Below are 18,229 nucleotides of genomic sequence, written 5' to 3' on the forward strand. Positions count from 1 at the left end.
TCCTTTGCTCGGGGTTCCCAAAGCCCCCATCGGCACAGTGTTGAGCTCCGAGGCTGTGGCGTCCCTCGTATAGCGCGGCGCCAGGACCATGCGTTACTGCTCCCTGTCCACTCGTGTCTGATGCTGGCTTTTATGATCCGCCATCAGGACCACACCAGGCCCATCAATCCAGCAGCAACCCTAATCAATTTGCTTTGGATGGCGCTCATCCATATTATGGGAGTGATCTTATTTAACCCTGAAGTCACTACGGTCAATAAAGAAGTAGCACGATTGATGGGTTACTTTTGGTACTGCATGGATCCGCAGACTGACGGTGTGGGTGGAGAAAAAGAGTTTCATTTTCCTCTGAGCTAAACGCGCCTCTGGGAACGCGGCGCCGAAGTCCAGCGAGCCAGAATAGGCAGAGAGAATGGACTTCTGAATTGACTCTTGGATTCATTTCTCCTCTAACGAAATCCATTCAAATGATTGCTGAGCTACTGAAACGAGTTAAAACACTTGGAGAACATTATGGATTTTGTGATTTACACAGCCCCCCCCCCTCCCCTCATACTAGTGTGTGTCATCTGTACATTCAGAAATAAAAGTCTTTGTGCTTGTGACAGATATCTAGATCCCTCGAGAAATTCTTCAAAATGATGTAAGCCAGTGGCCTCAGAGGTCAGAGGTGCTGACCCCTGGTGATACAAGTGCCTTAGGGAGAATCATTGCAGACAGAGGACACTGCAAGCAGGACTGGGTCCTGTAACATCTGTCCACAATTCAGGCTTGCTTTCTGCCAGATGATAATCCCGAATCCACTGCTACTGAAATTACAAACGTGCACATGTGTTCTTTCGGGTGAGGTTTAGTTCCCTGGACGTTTATGATCCTTGGACCGATCCTGGATCAATGTCTCTCACTCTCTCTCTCTGATGCTGGTTCTATAGTACCGGTACATATACATATATATGTACATGCACCTTTAAATGTACGTGTGTACACACAGCATGCAGTGGACGCTAGCGATGAGGCCAATGAGGGCCGTATGCAGGTAAAATGTGCATGATTGGCTCATCCTGCGGCGACGCTGACCAGCGGTGTCTCTTTTTCCTCCAAAGGCGGTCCTTTCGATCCTTTAGGCCCGTTGGGTCCTGATTGTCAAATGCTTCCCTTCTGAGCAATTTTGCTATCCAATACAAATGCAGTGGATATTTTTAGTCCCCCCCCCCCCCCCCCCCCACATACACCTACAAAATAGTATTTGTCACAGGTGCAACCATGGCGCTAGTCATCATTCAGGCCGAATCAAGCATTGCTGCAGTTAGGGCAAGGGTTGTGGGTCATAAACCCCATCTGGATTGTACTGGGTTCTGCCTCCTGGCCCGGCACCAGCGGCTCTGCCAGAGTCTTTCCTTGCTCCTGCTGCTGCAGTCTCCTGGCAGCACAATGTTGGTTTAGGCACAAAGCAGCATATAGAAACTGAGCAAGTTGCAAATGGAACAACAGTAGCCGGCTGTTAGCCGGCTGTTAGCCGGCTGTTAGCCGACTGTTAGCCGGCTGTTAGCCGACTGTTAGCCGGCTGCTCTGCGTTACGGCACTGCAGGATGGGGGTTCACCCAAGCAGTTGTGTTTCTGTTCCTCCTAACGGCACCACATGCCCTACCTTGTTTGTGTGTGTGTTTCACAAGAACGCACAAGCACCACTTGACTTTCTAGTTTGTAGTGAGGCCTGCTACGTGTGAATGCATCGTACTCTGCATGTGCGGTTATTGATTATTCATCTCTAAGTGTAGATATGACAGTTTTTAATTAAACACATTTATCTGCCCCCTCTCACCATGCAGCAGTGTGACACAAATGTATTCCGTTTGCTGTGGGTAATGGAGCCGAGTGAAGATGAGTTTTGCCCCAGGTAGAGGCAGGGGAGCCTCGGAGTACATACATAAATACATAAATACATGCAGACACACAGACATGAACCTGAGCAGAGGCACATTCAAACAGAGCGCCCCCCCCCCCCCCCCCTGCCTGCTGAAGCCCAGCTGCAGGTTCATTAGTGCCCGATGTTTGTTTGCTGTTGACTTGATTGATGAGCGGAAGGTATCTTGCATGCCGTGAGGAGCTGCACAAATTTGGTTGGAAAAGATGGATTTTGATGAAGATGAGTGATGCGACCGGCGCTCTCTTCATCCTGTTCACTGCGTGCTGTCTGATAAATATGTGTGCAGACTTTCTGCCATTTTTAACAGCAACATAAAGTTATGGGGGCAGTGAAGCTGTCGTCTTTGTTGTTTTAGACTCACCAAAAGGGTGGAGAGTGACCTGTGTTCCATCTAATAGAGGGTGGGGTGGGAGAATCCCCCCCCCCCCCCCCCCCCACCAGCAGACAATCAGGTTTTGGCAGCATTTTCTGAGGAGCTGCCATGTCTTGTGTCTTTATCTTACAGTCAAAGGCACAGATGTACTTTTGCTCAGTCTGCATAGTCAACATGAAATCTCAGGAACAAGTTGGTGGGATCTCTAGAAATGTTGAACAAATGTCTGCAAAGAGGCGCTAATTAGGGTTTGGATGTAAAAGGCCACTGCAGCTTTTTCAAAATGCGTTTTTTACTTTGATTCTATTTCTTAGCTCTAACATAAGAATCAGGCCATTTATGACAATATTTCACACGAAGGAGGGGCGATAACATTTTATGGTGCATGCTTCCTACACAGAGGCAGGAAGACGCACGTTTAACTCAGTCGGTGGCGCTAGGCTGCGAGAGAAAATGATAAACCCACGCACAACTGTTCCAAACAGAGACAGCATTTCCCATTTTTGAAATTTTCAGCCTTAGGAATGAATATTCATGAAGCCTCGACACGTGAATTCGGTTCAACAGTGTTCCAGTATGGAGGAGCTTCGAAGCTAATATATGTGAACAAATGATATGTTGTTGTCGACGGCTGATTTATTGTTTTCATATTTAGAATGTCAGCCCAGACATGGACGTGCCCCCCAAAGCCTCAAAGCAAATAATCAGCGGCGACTTCTGTTTTGTGGCTTTGGAGATGCGTAAGTGGTGTAAATCTCACCCTCGCTCATCTGCATAATGCACTATGACACTTGCAATCAGGAAGGCCTCATTTGCATAGGCGCGCGTTTGAACTTCCTTGTTATCGGCGGAGGGAGCCGTGCCATCGGGGCTCGTCCTGGTGCCGGATGAGACTCCATCACCAGGCTGGCCTGAACGGTGGAGACGGAGAGTCTGTCCAAAAATGAGAACATTCAGCAAATGTCACAGCATTAAAGGTTCGTGTGTTTAGTAGATTTATGGAAATGTGTCACAAGTGCTGCGAGGGTACCACTGCGTACTCCCGTCGCCCGTAGCCATGGGAGCGGCATCAATCTTCTTATGATATTGATGAGCCAATCTAGTCATTGGTTTACTGTCAGCCCACCCAGGTGCTGTAAAGATTAGTGGGTCTGTCCAGTGTCTGCTGTGAGAGGTTGTCCTTGAGTGAGCAAGCAGGAGGACACCCAGACACCCTCAGCTTGACCTCTGGTCCCCAGGGACAGCATTATTATCCGCCTAAATTGTTCTTGTCACAAGTTTATATAGACGTGTATGCGGTTTTAATTTTTACTCGCCCAGCAGTACAAATAGAGACTTTTCATTGTTTTTCTGTTTTCCGAGCAGATCCCCGCACTACGCTTGTCCAGAGGTCATCCGGGTAAGTCTCCTTCTTTTCCCCCTCGTTTATTATTTCACCTCCTCTAGTCTTATTTAACTCTTGCCTACCTCTCTAAAACGCTCTCCTTCCTTAGGGAGAGAAGTATGATGGGCGGAGAGCGGACGTCTGGAGCTGCGGGGTCATTCTTTTTGCCTTGTTGGTGGTGAGTGCCGACTTCTCCTCGACTAACTGATGGTGATTGAACTGACATGCAGTTTAACTTTCTCCAGAGACGCCTTGCATAATGCATGCTAACAAACTGCTGCCGTCCTTGGATTAGAGGCTAAAGACCGGTGTAGATTATGTTGGGCCGTTTGCAGAGGAGATTCATGAAGCGGCTGCTGAAACTCAAACGTAGAGGAGTCCAGTTTAAAATACAAACGTTGAGAAAGAGAGTGAAGTGTTCTCAAGCTGATGTTCTTGTGTTAAAGAGGATCAGAGGCATCTCACCGTCAGGGCTGTTCTACAGCTACATGAGGTCTGTGGTTCCCCAGCCATGCAGCCCTGAAGCTTTGCTTCACCAACAGCTGGGTTGTAGTTCATACACACTCCTGCTTCATGAATAATTCATGCAGCCAAACTGAAAGAAGACAGCCCAGAATAAATGGCGACGCTGACATGGCGGCTTTTGCCCACCGGCCCTGTTCATTTTTTTGCCTCTCACTCCCTCACGCTGTGTGTGTCCGTCCCGTGTGTGTCCTTTGTGTCCCTTGTATGCTTGCGTTGCATCACCTGATGCTGTTTACCTCCGTCTCCGTTGTGACTGCGCTTTTCTCTCTCCAAAACCAACGTTTCTTCCTGTCGCTGTGGGGAAATCATTCTTTCTCCACGTCGTCCGTCTGGCTGCAAGATAACCATTTGTCTGATTGTGGGAGACACACTTACTCCCCAGGAGTTAGGCCCGCACTCAGATCATCCCCCAGCCTGTCTGTTTCTGCACCCCCCCCCTCCATCTTGTCGTTTGTCAAACAGCCACATCTGTGAGGTGTCAGCTCGCTCTGATATATGGCTGTGACGAGAGAATGCTAAATGAATGAGGCAAATGAGAAAGCTGGGTAATTATGAGAACCCCCCCCCCCCCCCCTTTCTTTTCACCGCTGCTTATTATTTATTTTGCCTCATGGCTGAGGTGCAGAAGGTTTTAATTGGTGAACTGAACAAGTTGAGAAAGCGAGCCTGCTATTTAAAAAGTGAAAGATTAAGACTCCAAACGTGGTTCCATTTCTCCTGGCAAGCCTTTTTATTTATACGTATTCCTCTTCCTCTTCCTCTTCTTCTTCTTCTTGCCCTCATTTGGGTGCGGGCTTGTTTTTCCCTTTGCAAACTGTTTCTTCTCTTCTTAGTTTTTCATTCTCACTTCACCACTTCCCCCCGTTTCTTTCTCTTTCTGGTTCTCACCTTCGTCTCTCCAGGGTGCCCTGCCGTTCGATGACGACAACCTGAGGAATCTGCTGGAGAAGGTGAAGTTGGGAGTGTTTCACATGCCGCATTTCATTCCTCCGGACTGTCAGAACCTTCTTCGCGGCATGATTGAAGTAGACGCATCCAAAAGATTAACGGTCAGTTTATTTTCTGAGACTGCACCGTTATGATCATTGCAGTAGTTTTAATTGTGGGAAAGCATTTTTATTCTTGTCATTATTAGTGTTATTTTTCATCCTGTGTTTTTGTGCTTTGAAAACAATCTTTCGAGTTCTTAGTGACTATCCATGACTAGCAGTTTTTACTAATGATGCTGTAGGAACAATAAAACCGATGTTGTCTCAGATTCCACCCAGAAGCACAGCAACATGGGGGGGAAACCTTTAATGCCTCCAGAGGAGTGCAAGCTGGTGGAAATGCACATTCAAACTAAAGTGGCTTACATAAGCTCTGCCCAGCCAAGCGTTGTCCTTTTCTTTGGTGGTTCTGCTCCTTCTTGTGTTCTGGATGTGTTTATCTTGCCTCATCCCTGATTCTGTTTGAGTACATCCTCGAGAACAGGCAGTGAATTCAGGCGAGGACTGTGCTCTCCCTCTGCAACGCTAGCCCCTTTCTACGCAGCGGCTGATCACCTTGGGAATTTCAGGAGGGTGCAAGAAAAGAGAAATACGGACAGAAAGTCTGTATGAAAGAAAAGGGGGGGGCTGGACAAAGGGAAATGTAGATAATGAAATGTGGCCAGAGATCTGAAAAACTTCACGGAGAGCCCTTTGTTCTTGTCCTGCATTTCACTTTCAGATGACGCACAGAGACACGGACGTGCTCGCGAGCCCCGCAGAGGCAACGTGCAAAATTAAAATGGCACGTTTTCACATGAATACTATATAGTTGGTTATCCCGGGTATCTGGGAGTTGATGCAATAAACAAAACTGCTGTTATGCCCTTGCCTTCAGGCAAATGTGTATGCTAAAGCCCCGTTTCCACGTGACTTAGCCATGGGACTGTCACTATGACTAATGCACAGCTTAAAGACGGGGGGTCAGAGGAGTCGTCGTTCATGTGAGGTACAGCCCTTCATTTGAACAGAGACGACCAGATCAAACACATACCTGAGCTCACACTCGTGCACACACACCTCACCTGACCAGCTTCCGCCTGTGTCTGTGGAAGCAGCTGGAGTTGATGCTGCCACTTTTAGAGAGTGATTGATGTGAAGCTGCGTTTCAAACCGCATCCCTGATGCCGGTGCCTTCCTTCAGGCCTTCAATAAATGTGGGAGCGAGTAGGTCAGCCGCTGGCTTCTACCTGACAGGCAGAGTGTCTCCGTCAATACCTCGACCTCTGCAGAAGCAGAAAAGATGAACCGATAGATACCGCAGCATAGCCAAGTCCGAGATTGCGCTGAACGAGTATCACGTGACGCCGTGCATCAGCTAAGAGCAACGCTGAGAGGCTCTGATTCGGCGATGGGACAAATTAAAAAGTCCTAACGGTGACATTGATCCTGGTTTTTCCTCTGTGGGCAGCTGAGACATTTAAAAAGACATCTTCCTCTGTTGTCCTTTGTTCTCTGTCTCTTTCTGTTTTGACATTTTTGGCAGAGCACCACATGGACTGCTTTTGACGTCCAGGTGGCCCGGTTGAAAGTGTGATCATGAGAGCGTGTGCTTGTGTTAGTAAGAGAGCCGGGAAGAAGATGAGAATGGGACATTCCCTCTAGACCGGAGGGCTTGGCAGGGTCAGCAGTGTGTGTGAGGGAGATAATATTCTGTCTCACTCCTGCTGCACCCCTCGATGGTTTCCCCATTGGCAGTATTAATATTTGAAGGCTTCATTATTTACTTGCTGGCCTTATTGCCCCTTTGTGTTTCCATTCAACCAGTACGCTCAGCTCATGAAGCACCACGTGAGACTCGTGCTGGCAAAACAGACACACTTTTATTTCCTCACTGAACACAAAAATTACAAATAATAAGACTATTCAAAGCAAATGCATCCCCTTGCTTGTTCACTGACTTTCAGTGTTTTTGTCACGTCCTTTTACAGTTAGACCAGATCCAGAAACACGCTTGGTACATGTAAGTATTCCTCCACTTCTCTCCTTTCATAGCCTGTCCTGCTGTAGTCCTGAGGGAAGCAACCGCAGGATAAATGACTTTGAATTTCAGCCATGCACATGAGAGTACATTGGAGCAGGGCATGACTCCAATCCTGGGGATGTGGGGGGGAATTGGTAGAGCATGAAAGAGGATGTGCAGCAAATGTTCAACTGAGCAGGTAGCAGGGGAGAGGGAACAAGCAGGGATGATGTGCAGGACGAACCTCAGGGCAACCGGGGCTAAAGTGGACAGTGTTCGTAGTGCAGATTGTTGCACATTATGCTGGACCTCATTCATGTCTGAATGTCTGGTTTTACATTTTAAATTTCAAATGCAATTTTAAAGCTGCGTCTTGCGTCTTAGGAAGAGGCCCTGAGTCCTGGCGTTATGGTTTCTATCATCAACAGACAGCAAAGCCGATAAAAGAAGGAAAGAAGAGACGAGAAGGCCCGATAGCGAAGGCTAATGCAATCTGAATTGTGTCAGTGAGGAGGTTACCTCGCAGGCTGGCTGGGACAGAGTCCGACCCAGCAGAGCCATGGCGCCTCTTTCATGGTGGATAAACGTATTCCCTCACCTCGTTGAAATAATAAGCTGTCCAGAAAGTGAGCCAGTTTGGTTCAGGTGGATGGAGTGAACTGGAAACTGTGTAGCTGTGATGGATGTGCAGCATAAGACAGACAGCAGTGAAGTTTTTAAGCAGTATGTCTAAGTAATTAATCCTTATAGGCATTATAAGAATGTGTATTCTTTGAGGATTCAAATGAATTGCCAACTTGAAACTAGCTACGAGTCATAGAAGGCATTTGAGGTTACGTTCGTACCCTCGCCAATGCGTTTTCAATGGCATCGGTTTTCTGTTTATTCATTGGTTGTCTTTTTGCATGGTAACACTAAAACGTGTTTGAATGATTAAATCAGCGCTCCCCAACCTTTTTTCTGCCGCGGACCGGTTTCATGGCGGGCAATTTATTCTTTGGTCCACATGACCAAGAGGCAAACCATGGTGAAATACTCCACATGGACACAGCCTTGACGGGCTATAGATCTGCAAACGAGCTGTATGAACTCTCTGGATATATTTATGTTGATGTATTAAAGCATATTTAATCACAGCGCTACGCTGACAGTGTTCTTATATTTACTTTCCCAGAGGAGGGAAGAATGAACCAGAGCCGGAACAGCCTGTGCCCAGGAAGGTGACCGTCCGCAGCCTGCCCGCTGCCGACGACGTCGACCCAGATGTGCTGGACAGCATGCACTCCTTGGGCTGCTTCAGAGACAAGAACAAGCTGCTGAAAGACCTGCTCTCAGATGCGTGAGTGGATGGAGGAGCCTGGTCCTGATCCGCCATGAACAAGCTCCCGGGTCCGGGTCGCATTGTTTATGTTCCGTTGCTAATGTTGAGCTGCAAGAGGTTGGGTTGTCACTCCTGTGAAGATGCATTTATGCAGGGGACACCCCCTACACTGTCATACACCTTTTCTATAGCGCATTGAAATGGGGGGGGTCACTTGGCTTTGCTGCTCTGTCTCCATACCTCCCCGTTTGCATTTGCACGGTCTTTAGAATTTAATGACATTTCCCTATCGCTTTCCCTCTGCCGCTCGCCCTATCGCTTCCTTTCACTTCCTTCCTCCTGGGAGCATCCCATAATAGTGCTGGACTGGAGGAAAATCTGCAGCCTCTATCTCCCTTCCCCTGGTTCATTTAGCTGAATGCCTCTGCGTTCCAATCCCTGAGCCGGTTCCACAGAGCCCTGACAGAGGCCGGAGACGTTAGACTCCTGGTTTACGGGCAAAGGAAAGGTCAAGCTCGGGTCATGTTTTCATACTTTCATAAAGTCATCATTACTGAGAAGCATTATATTGCATGCAGAGTCTTGTGTGATGCTTAATGGCCTGTAAAACTAATATTTTCTTTCATAATTCTTTAATAATGCACTCAAAGTAATTCAACGATATTAATTACAACGAGGGATTCTGAAGGTTGACGCCTTAGTCTTGAGCTCTGGGATGCTGATGCAGCTATCTCAACCTACACGTCGAGAATGACACCGATTTGTTCTCTTCTGCAGCGACAACCAGGAGAAGATGATCTACTTCCTGCTACTGGACCGTAAGGAAAGATACCCCAGTCAGGAGGACCAGAACCTGCCCCCTCGCAACGAACTAGGTGTGGCTCAGAACTCAAACATGTGTCGGGTAAAACGAGACCGTTTAGACAGGAGTAACTCCAGTGAGATAATAACTCATGGGGGGGGGGGGGGGGGGGGGGGGTTGGAACAGCTCTAGCAGACAAAGAATCACTCTCCACTAAAAATGCCTTTTGTTTTATTGAATATCTGCAAGCTTCTCAAAAACATAGAAGCAGAATTTCAAGGTGTCAATAAGCCGCACTGACATGAAAGCGCCCCCCCCCCTGGGAAACCTGGGCACAGTATGTCAAAACACTTTAAGGTAGTTACCTGCAGGAGTATTTCCAGACCCAGCTTAATGGCCTTGCCCACTTTTGATTCTTGCATGTAACACTGCTTTGCTGCAGGTATTCTACTCAAATCTTTATACCTCTGTTTGTCTGTTTTCCACCTGTTCTATGTTTTAATTGGAAAACTTTGTGACAATCATAAATAGAAAAATGACTGAGAATATATTTCTGGCTCAGGATAGCCTTTATTTATGTTGTGTTTATGAGTGTTTTGAAATAAAAACCCGAATGTAAAAGAAAAAGAAAAAGTGCTCTCCCATTTACCAAACACAACCTGGTAGAGATTTCCACCCACAGACAAACGCTCAGCTCCTGCCAAGGGTGCTGCAGATGTTTCAGCATGCGCAGATGTTGCATGCGCAGGTGTTGCATGTGCAGATGTTTGAGCATGTGCAGATGTTTGAGCATGTGCAGATGTTTGAGCATGTGCAGATGTTTCAGCATGTGCAGATGTTTGAGCATGTGCAGATGTTTGAGCATGTGCAGATGTTTGAGCATGTGCAGATGTTTCAGCATGTGCAGATGTTTGAGCATGTGCAGATGTTTGAGCATGTGCAGATGTTTGAGCATGTGCAGATGTTTCAGCATGTGCAGATGTTTGAGCATGTGCAGATGTTTGAGCATGTGCAGATGTTTCAGCATGTGCAGATGTTGCATGCGCAGATGTTGCATGTGCAGATGTTTGAGCATGTGCAGATGTTTGAGCATGTGCAGATGTTTGAGCATGTGCAGATGTTTGAGCATGTGCAGATGTTTCAGCATGTGCAGATGTTTCAGCATGTGCAGATGTTTCAGCATGTGCAGATGTTTGAGCATGTGCAGATGTTTGAGCATGTGCAGATGTTTCAGCATGTGCAGATGTTTGAGCATGTGCAGATGTTTGAGCATGTGCAGATGTTTGAGCATGTGCAGATGTTTCAGCATGTGCAGATGTTTCAGCATGTGCAGATGTTTGAGCATGTGCAGATGTTTGAGCATGTGCAGATGTTTGAGCATGTGCAGATGTTGCATGTGCAGATGTTTCGGAAAGTGACTGGCAATGAAGAAAGGGAGCCCGGCATGTTTGATGGAGATCTAGCGCAGCTGTTCACTACAGAAACGGAGGATGAGGACTTTGATGGGTTTGATTAATGACTCTGTTTTGCTCCGGCTCTATTTTTGAAAACGCGCACTAGTATGCTTGTTTGATTGATGACGATTAAAGATGTGAGTACCAAACTCAGTTTTGCTCCTGCTTTATTTTGCGCACCTATCATGCCGGCGCCTTTTGATCCGCGCACCCTTTGTAGGTTTGAAATACCGAAAAATCAGCTGTTAATGAGACTGCACCGAATCACCAGGTGCGTCATAAGGTCGTGAAAATACGGTAGTTAAAATGTCGATGCGCTCAACGGCAAGCATCAGCCAAACACTCCCACAACCGCCATGCGTGCAATGCTCCAAAGGCTAGCGCCGAGACGTCAGGTGTGCTTTCTGAATGCACCTGCTTCACCTGTTTGGCACAGATCCTCCGAGGAAGCGGGTGGACTCCCCGATGCTAAACCGTCACGGCAAGAGGAGACCGGAGAGGAAGTCCATGGAGGTCCTGAGTGTCACCGACGGAGGCTCGCCTGTCCCGGCCAGGAGGGCTATCGACATGACCCAGCATGGACAGAGGTGAGCAGCCCGGGTCGAACAGGGCCAACCCAATTCGGTTCTGTGTGATGTCAGATCTGACAGCAGGTGTGTTTACATCCGAGCCGATCCGAGTTCGTTTTCCCCGTTTGCGCTGCTACCTTCCTCCTTTAAGACGCTGACCAGTTCTGTCTTCCGCTCGCTCTGCTTCAGCTCGCTTCCGGGAATAGCAGCAGCGCGTCGAGCTGACGTCACGGACGTGCGCAGTGAGGACGGCTTGAACCGAAACATCGGAATAAGTGTTTTCATGCACCCTGATCGGATCATCAATCGGTAGAAACCAGCCCTCTCGATCAGATTGAGCTTGATTGGGTCAGATGAATCCGGTTTGGGTGTGTACATGTAAACGCACCTACTGAGTCTGTCAGCAGGCTGGACTGGGGACAAACGTAGGCAGAGACATTCGGCTCACTTTGTCTGCTGGTGTTCAGTAAAAGCTTTGACATTCCTGATGCCAGTAGAAGGTGCAGCAAAGCAGGAAGGGATTCAGATTAAAGGATCACAGTGCAGGATGCAAGGCCCCATTCTACCAGCGTCCCTCATTTCTGTCTCAAACAGCTCTGTCAGAAACAGTAGCAAAAGGGAGAGACTCGGTTCACACACACACACACATGGTGCGATGAGATTATTCCGGCCTGAGATGCAAATAATCTACAGCTGCTTTGAATCCTCCATCTTCAAACCGGATATCCGGGGTCGGGTCGCGGGGGGGCAGCAGCCTAAGCAGGGAAACCCAGACCTCCCTCTCCCCACCCACTTCTTCCAGCCCCCCCCACGGAGGAAGCTCATTCCAGCCGCTTGTACCCGCGACCTTGTTCTTTGTCACGACCCAAAGCTGGTGACCTCAGGTGAGGGCAGGAACGGAGATCGACCGGTAGATGGAGAGCGTCGCCTTTTGCTCAGCTTCCTGGTCACCGTGACGGATCTGTTCAGAGTCCGCATCGCGGCGGAGTCCGCATCGCGGCGGAGTCCGCATCGCTGCGGAGTCCGCATCGCAGCGGAGTCCGCATCGCTGCGGAGTCCGCATCGCAGCGGAGTCCGCTCCGCATCGCGGCGGAGTCCGCATCGCTGCGGAGTCCGCATCGCGGCGGAGTCCGCATCGCGGCGGAGTCCGCATCGCTGCGGAGTCCGCATCGCTGCGGAGTCCGCATCGCTGCGGAGTCCGCATCGCGGCGGAGTCCGCATCGCGGCGGAGTCCGCATCGCTGCGGAGTCCGCATCGCGGCGGAGTCCGCATCGCGGCGGAGTCCGCATCGCAGCGGAGTCCGCATCCCAGCGGAGTCCGCATCGCTGCGGTAGAAACATGTAGAAACATGGGGAAAGTGAGTTTCACATAATATGGGACCTTTAACTCATTTTCAGGACTTCTACCCCCCCCCCTCCTTACAAAATTAAAATGCGGTGATAGTCACCGTTCACTTTCTGTGTCCCACTTTCTCCAGATGCACAACATCCCTCTTTTCCTCCGTCTTCGCCGTCTTAGTTCAGGAAGCGATTTATAATTGTTCAGAGGCAGTGACATCTGTGAAACATGAAGCGAAGACGCTTCCAGAGGTAGAGGGCATCAAATACGTATTTTCAAATCTATATATACATATATTATAGAGAACAACAAGTCAATATCAAACATTCGCCTCCCACTTGGTTCCGGAGGTTTTGCATCCACTTGAAGAGCAGCCTCCTCTGAACTTCAGTTTCACATTCTTCTTGTCGTGTTCCGTCGCCTCTCTCTTTCATCCCTTCAGGCGATCCGAGTCTAATCTCCTCTTTGCTTAAAGGTTGCGTAAGTTTCAGAGCTGTCTCTTTCCACCCTTCGCTCTGACTCATTTGTTTCAGGCCCAGAATCCAACATTAATGATGCCTTTTTAAGCCGTGCTAAAACCGTTTAGAACCGAAATTAGACTTTTGAACATTGAACTTAAAACGGTAGCTTTCGGTTTGCTGATAAAAAGAGAAATAACAGATTTAAAGGATGGCAGCAGGTGTCATGATGCTCTACGAGCAGCTCTGCGTCTTTCTTCGTGCTACTTGAACGAACTTGTTCGTAGCTCTCCTCCAAACCCGTTCATCTCACCCCCTCTCTTTTGCTGAGGTTCCTGGTGTGCCTCTAGCACCCCGGTTCTCTCCATCCCCCCCCCCCCCCGTGGTCGTCAGCGTGTAAATAGACTCAATAGTGTAGCGGAGCAGCGCCCACAGACGTGAGCGACTTCCTCTCAACCTCAATCTAACCTCACCTCTCTGAGATACCTGGAGCTTCAGATCAGAGGGTGTCTGACTGAAACGTGTGTTTTCACATGATACCTTTCCACCAGTGAAAATGGGTTTTATCTCAAATTTAACAGAGCAAGTGCCTCCTTTCAGGCATTTTGCCTGAGAGGCTGCATTTTGGTACATGTGATTTGTTAATTTGATTCAAGTACAATCGACAAAATGTGACTTTAAAGCTACAGCAGCCGCATTAGATATAGAGAGGTCCACATGGAGACATCCTAACCTGATTTATATGCCCAAAACTATAAAGAAGACATTTAAAGCAAAAGCACAAGAAATCCCACGGATTTAAGTTTAAATCTTAACAGCATGCCTGGAGAGATGAAGGGAGGTTAATGATATGTAGAGTGCTGCAGTGTGAAGGAGAGAATACCAATAGATTTTTATTTCCCCTTCACAGATCCGCTCTAGCTGCTTCATGAAGTTCAAATGTGTCGGGTTAGTCGGAGCAGTAGAAATACGTCAGGCTCTCGTGCTAATTAACTCTTAAGTTGTTTAAGAGGCTTAAATGAGTGCAAATAAAGCACCTTTAACTCCGTCGTCTGCAGAGCTCTTATTACGGCTGAGCTGAGTCTCCTGGGAGCGCTGAATCTAAGTACAGTATTGTGTTTATTTATATGAATATAAGAACAGAGTCACCATAGATTGGAGAGAGACCTCATCCACTTTAATGACCCTGGAGAGCACCCCCCCCCCCCACACTCACACGCACACACAAACAGGCATTGATTAGACCCACATGGATGCTCTGACCCGGACCGACCCGGTCGGGGCGCTCGTGCCGAGGACGTGGGCGTCTTTCTAAAACAGGCTCATGGGCAAGGTTAGCTTGAAGAGAGAACCCCAGAAGGCGTGGCGAATAATCAGTTCACTTTGAATAAAACACGATGTTCCCACCCCACGGAATAAGCAACGGGTAATTCTGCTACGGCCCATTACTGCACGACATAACCATCTGTAGCATTAGCTTCAGAGACGTGCCGCTAACAACATGCTCATTACGGCCTCGCATGTTGAGATGAAGCGGGCCGCGGAGAGTTCTGCAAATGATGGCTAGCTAGCATGATTTCAGCGCCGCCTACTCGTGTGCCTGTGAGTGTTTGCAGTAAATACACTCACAGCAAATGACCAGAATAGCTGCAGCGTGGGCGTCGTCATGTTTCCCTCGCTCTCATGGAGGCCGTTCGTGTTCGAGGAGAAAGATCAATTCTTTCTTCAGGTAATTGTAAATTTAAGGTGAAGGTGGATGGATCACCGAACCCGTACATACGTACACGTTCAATGCCTTTTGCTAATACCACAGTAATTCTGTTTTGGGTCCTGGTTCAGGAATGAAAATCAGACTCCATCGTTAACCCCTTAACATTCCTTCATCAAGGAAAGCTGGAAGCCCCCATGTGTTCATTCCTTAATGAGACTGTGGGCCGGCCTTATGTTAGAAGGTAGAAGGATTTATTTATTGTTGTGACGGTGACAGCTGGTGTTTCTGCGTGTGTGTGTGTGCACGTGTGTGTGCACGTGTGCGAGCACGTGCATTTGATGGGGACAGATTGTCGTGTGATTATTCATTCACGTCTGGTTTACTATCGCTCCGGTGAGAAGCTCACCCGAATGCTAATTCGGATCAGCGAGTGTGAACGGGGAGTTGAATGGATCCGGTCTGCTTTAGAGTCCGGAGGGCTCGCCAGCGGCGGCGTGTAGCTGATCCCGTGTCGTCCCATGTCTGTGCCCCAGGTCGAGGTCCATTAGTGGAGCCTCCTCTGGCCTCTCCACCAGCCCCCTCAGCAGCCCTCGGGTGAGTCCCGACCATCAGTGCGCACACACACGCACGCACACACGCACGCACACACACACACACGCACCTCTTGACTCGGTTTGTAATAGGATGCAGGTCTGGTTTCAAAGCACGATGATGGAAGTTGTGTGGAACGTGAGCCACCTCTGGATTCAGTCTGAGTTTATCGTGGGATCTAGATCACAGCAGCTCGGCCGTTGCTCTCCCTCTCTCTCCTTCCCGGGCCCGGAGCCCTGTGACCGTCCGGCTCAGGGAATGCTTCAGGAAGTCACGCCGTTCCTGCTGAAGCTGAGCCGCTTGTAGTAAAGCTCCAGATTAGCCGGGATCCTGAGATCCTGAGATCCTCCAGACACGCAGGCTTTTTCAGGCTGATCTGAGGCCCCCCAAAAGCCCGGATTGTGTCCCAGCGAGCGGCTGTGTGACGGGATACGGTATTTCCTCACATGTGTGTCTGGATCGATCTCACCTTCACGGCTTCAGCAGATCGATGCGTCTGTGGAGACTGGAGCTGGTTCCTCCGGTCACTGAAGTGACCCAAAGCGCCGGTTTTGTGCGTCTCACGCCTTTGTGTGTCTGTCCTGTGTGTTTTGTTCAGTTATATTCATTGCTTGTTTTGTCGTTCCCATTTCATTTTTGCTCCTTTTGCTCTTGATACGAGACACTAAAGGGTCTAACTGCACGTTTCTTCTTCTTTTTTGTTTGTTTCTTTGTTTGTTTGTCTTCCTCATGCATGCGTCTCGATGTTCTTTGCTGCGCGGCTGTTTGATCTGCCACGCTTGATCTTTGTTTTGTGTGTGTGTCTGCGCCTTCATGTGTCCTCGTGTGTTTCCTTTGTTGTCTTCTCCTTTATCTGCTGGATTGTCCTGTTTTAAATCCAGCCTGTCCGAAAGTTCTTTGTCCCGCCTCAGTCTCCGGACTTCTCACAGTCACCTAATGCAAGCCGCTGCCCATCCCCCGATCCCATCTCCAATTACAAAGGCCCCAATGTCTCCACCGCCAACTCCCTGTCTCCTTACAGTGAGTCCCCGTCGACGGGACTCAACAAGACACAAACGCTCCCTGCCACGCCCAAAGTTGTCCCCAAGCCCCTTCACGCCACACGATCCAACCCGCTTCCCGAAACCACCGCAGAAACGGCATCGGCAGGCAAAACAGAATCAGCCGCTCCGCTGCAGCCGGCGTCTGCTTCTACGCCCCCAACGCCATTGCCCCCCCCTTCCCCATGTCCCATCCCAAACAGCCTCCAGGTCCGGCGCTCCCATTGTTTGGCAAACCCTCAGCTGTCTGTGCCCCTGGCGCCGATCCGGCTGCACCACTTTCACCCAGTGGCACCAGTGCCTTCTTCAATCACTGACCATCCACACAAATCTATCCCCCTCATACAGGTTACCCCTCACCCCTCCCCACGAGGCAGCCCCCTCCCCACCCCAGTGCACACTCCCAAGGACAGTCCTGCTGGTACCCCCACCCCAACACCACCTCCGAGTCCCTCCATCGGCGGCTTGCCTTGGAGGACGCGCCTCAACTCCATCAAGAACAGCGTCCTTGGCTCACCACGCTTCCACCGCAGGAAACTCCAAGGTGGGGGAGATGTTCACGTCGATCTCTGGCTCTGAGGCTCTGAGGCTCCAGCATGTCTGACCCTCGGTTGTACTTCCACAGTTCCCACTCAAGACGAGATGTCCAGCCTCACACCAGAGTCTTCCCCAGAGTGAGTAGAGGCGTTCGGGCATCAGTTGTGGAGCCGTCCCGGGACAGAGGAAGGTCGCCTGTGTGATGAAGCCGAGCTCCCCGGGCTCTGGCATCTAAAGGCTGCCCCCCATATTCCTGTTTTGATGCTGGTTGGGAACGTTCTTCTTTTAGCGTGTTAATCCTGATCTCAGGCTTCAGACACAACGAACAGAATAGAATAGAAAGCCTTTGTTGTCATTGCGTAGCGGCTACACAACTAACCGCATGTTGTCATGCGTGTATTCAGATCATGAGTGTTGGATTGATCGGGCACCCTGACAAGCCATCAACATTTACAGAACCTCATGAAATATTAAAATGCTAGAAGTTAGAGTCCATACGGCTTCTTGGTGGTGCAGGTACACCTGGGACAGTAGCTCACCCCCCCCCCCCAGGTAGGTACACAGATAGAGAGATAGATATGATGAATTTGACCAAATGCTTTTGCTCTCATTGTTCCCCACAGACTTGCCAAAAAATCCTGGTTTGGTAATTTCATCAACCTGGAGAAAGAGGAGCAGATCTTCATCGTCATCAAAGACAAGCCTCTCAGCTCCATCAAGGCGGACATTGTTCAAGCCTTTCTCTCGGTATTCCCTCTGTTTTATAGCCTAATTCTTCACCTCCGTCTGACCCCTGTGCCCCCCAGCCTCACTCTCCATATGGATGTGAGTTCATGCAGCAATCTGCAGCGTGATCGGCAGCGACGTTTCTCACACGCGTCCGGTTTATGTCACAATCCAGAGCTTGTGTTTTCTCTGAGGTCAATAGAGCAGTAGCATTAGCATTAGCATATAGGCACCTTTCGCTCAGCTGTTGGTGGGTGTGTGTGTGTGTGTGTGCGTGTGTGTGTGTGGTGACTTTGATATGATACAGTGGATTTGCAAATACATCAGGGATTCACTCAGAATCTGCATCTGCAGAGGAGGCGGAGTTGAGGTTCTCCTCCTCGTATCTAACAACACTCAGAAGTTGGAGTTGAGGTTCTCCTCCTCGTATCTAACAACACTCAGAAGTTGGAGTTGAGGTTCTCCTCCTCGTATCTAACAAC

At 49.1% G+C, this 18,229-nt stretch overlaps 1 protein-coding gene across 1 annotated transcript in view; it reads left to right on the forward strand.

Moving 5' to 3' along the window:
* Positions 1 to 18,229, forward strand: part of brsk2a (BR serine/threonine kinase 2a) — a 98,592-nt gene that overhangs the window by 76,020 nt on the left and 4,343 nt on the right. The window contains exons 6-16 of the mRNA XM_068739024.1: positions 3,666 to 3,699; positions 3,794 to 3,862; positions 5,112 to 5,258; positions 7,169 to 7,200; positions 8,375 to 8,539; positions 9,299 to 9,396; positions 11,214 to 11,364; positions 15,387 to 15,447; positions 16,326 to 17,028; positions 17,110 to 17,158; positions 17,645 to 17,768. Of these exons, the coding sequence (XP_068595125.1) occupies positions 3,666 to 3,699; positions 3,794 to 3,862; positions 5,112 to 5,258; positions 7,169 to 7,200; positions 8,375 to 8,539; positions 9,299 to 9,396; positions 11,214 to 11,364; positions 15,387 to 15,447; positions 16,326 to 17,028; positions 17,110 to 17,158; positions 17,645 to 17,768 (1,633 nt within the window). The remainder of the gene's footprint in view (positions 1 to 3,665; positions 3,700 to 3,793; positions 3,863 to 5,111; positions 5,259 to 7,168; positions 7,201 to 8,374; positions 8,540 to 9,298; positions 9,397 to 11,213; positions 11,365 to 15,386; positions 15,448 to 16,325; positions 17,029 to 17,109; positions 17,159 to 17,644; positions 17,769 to 18,229) is intronic.

Source organism: Brachionichthys hirsutus, chromosome 5, assembly GCF_040956055.1.
Source record: "Brachionichthys hirsutus isolate HB-005 chromosome 5, CSIRO-AGI_Bhir_v1, whole genome shotgun sequence".
NCBI lineage: Eukaryota > Metazoa > Chordata > Actinopteri > Lophiiformes > Brachionichthyidae > Brachionichthys > Brachionichthys hirsutus.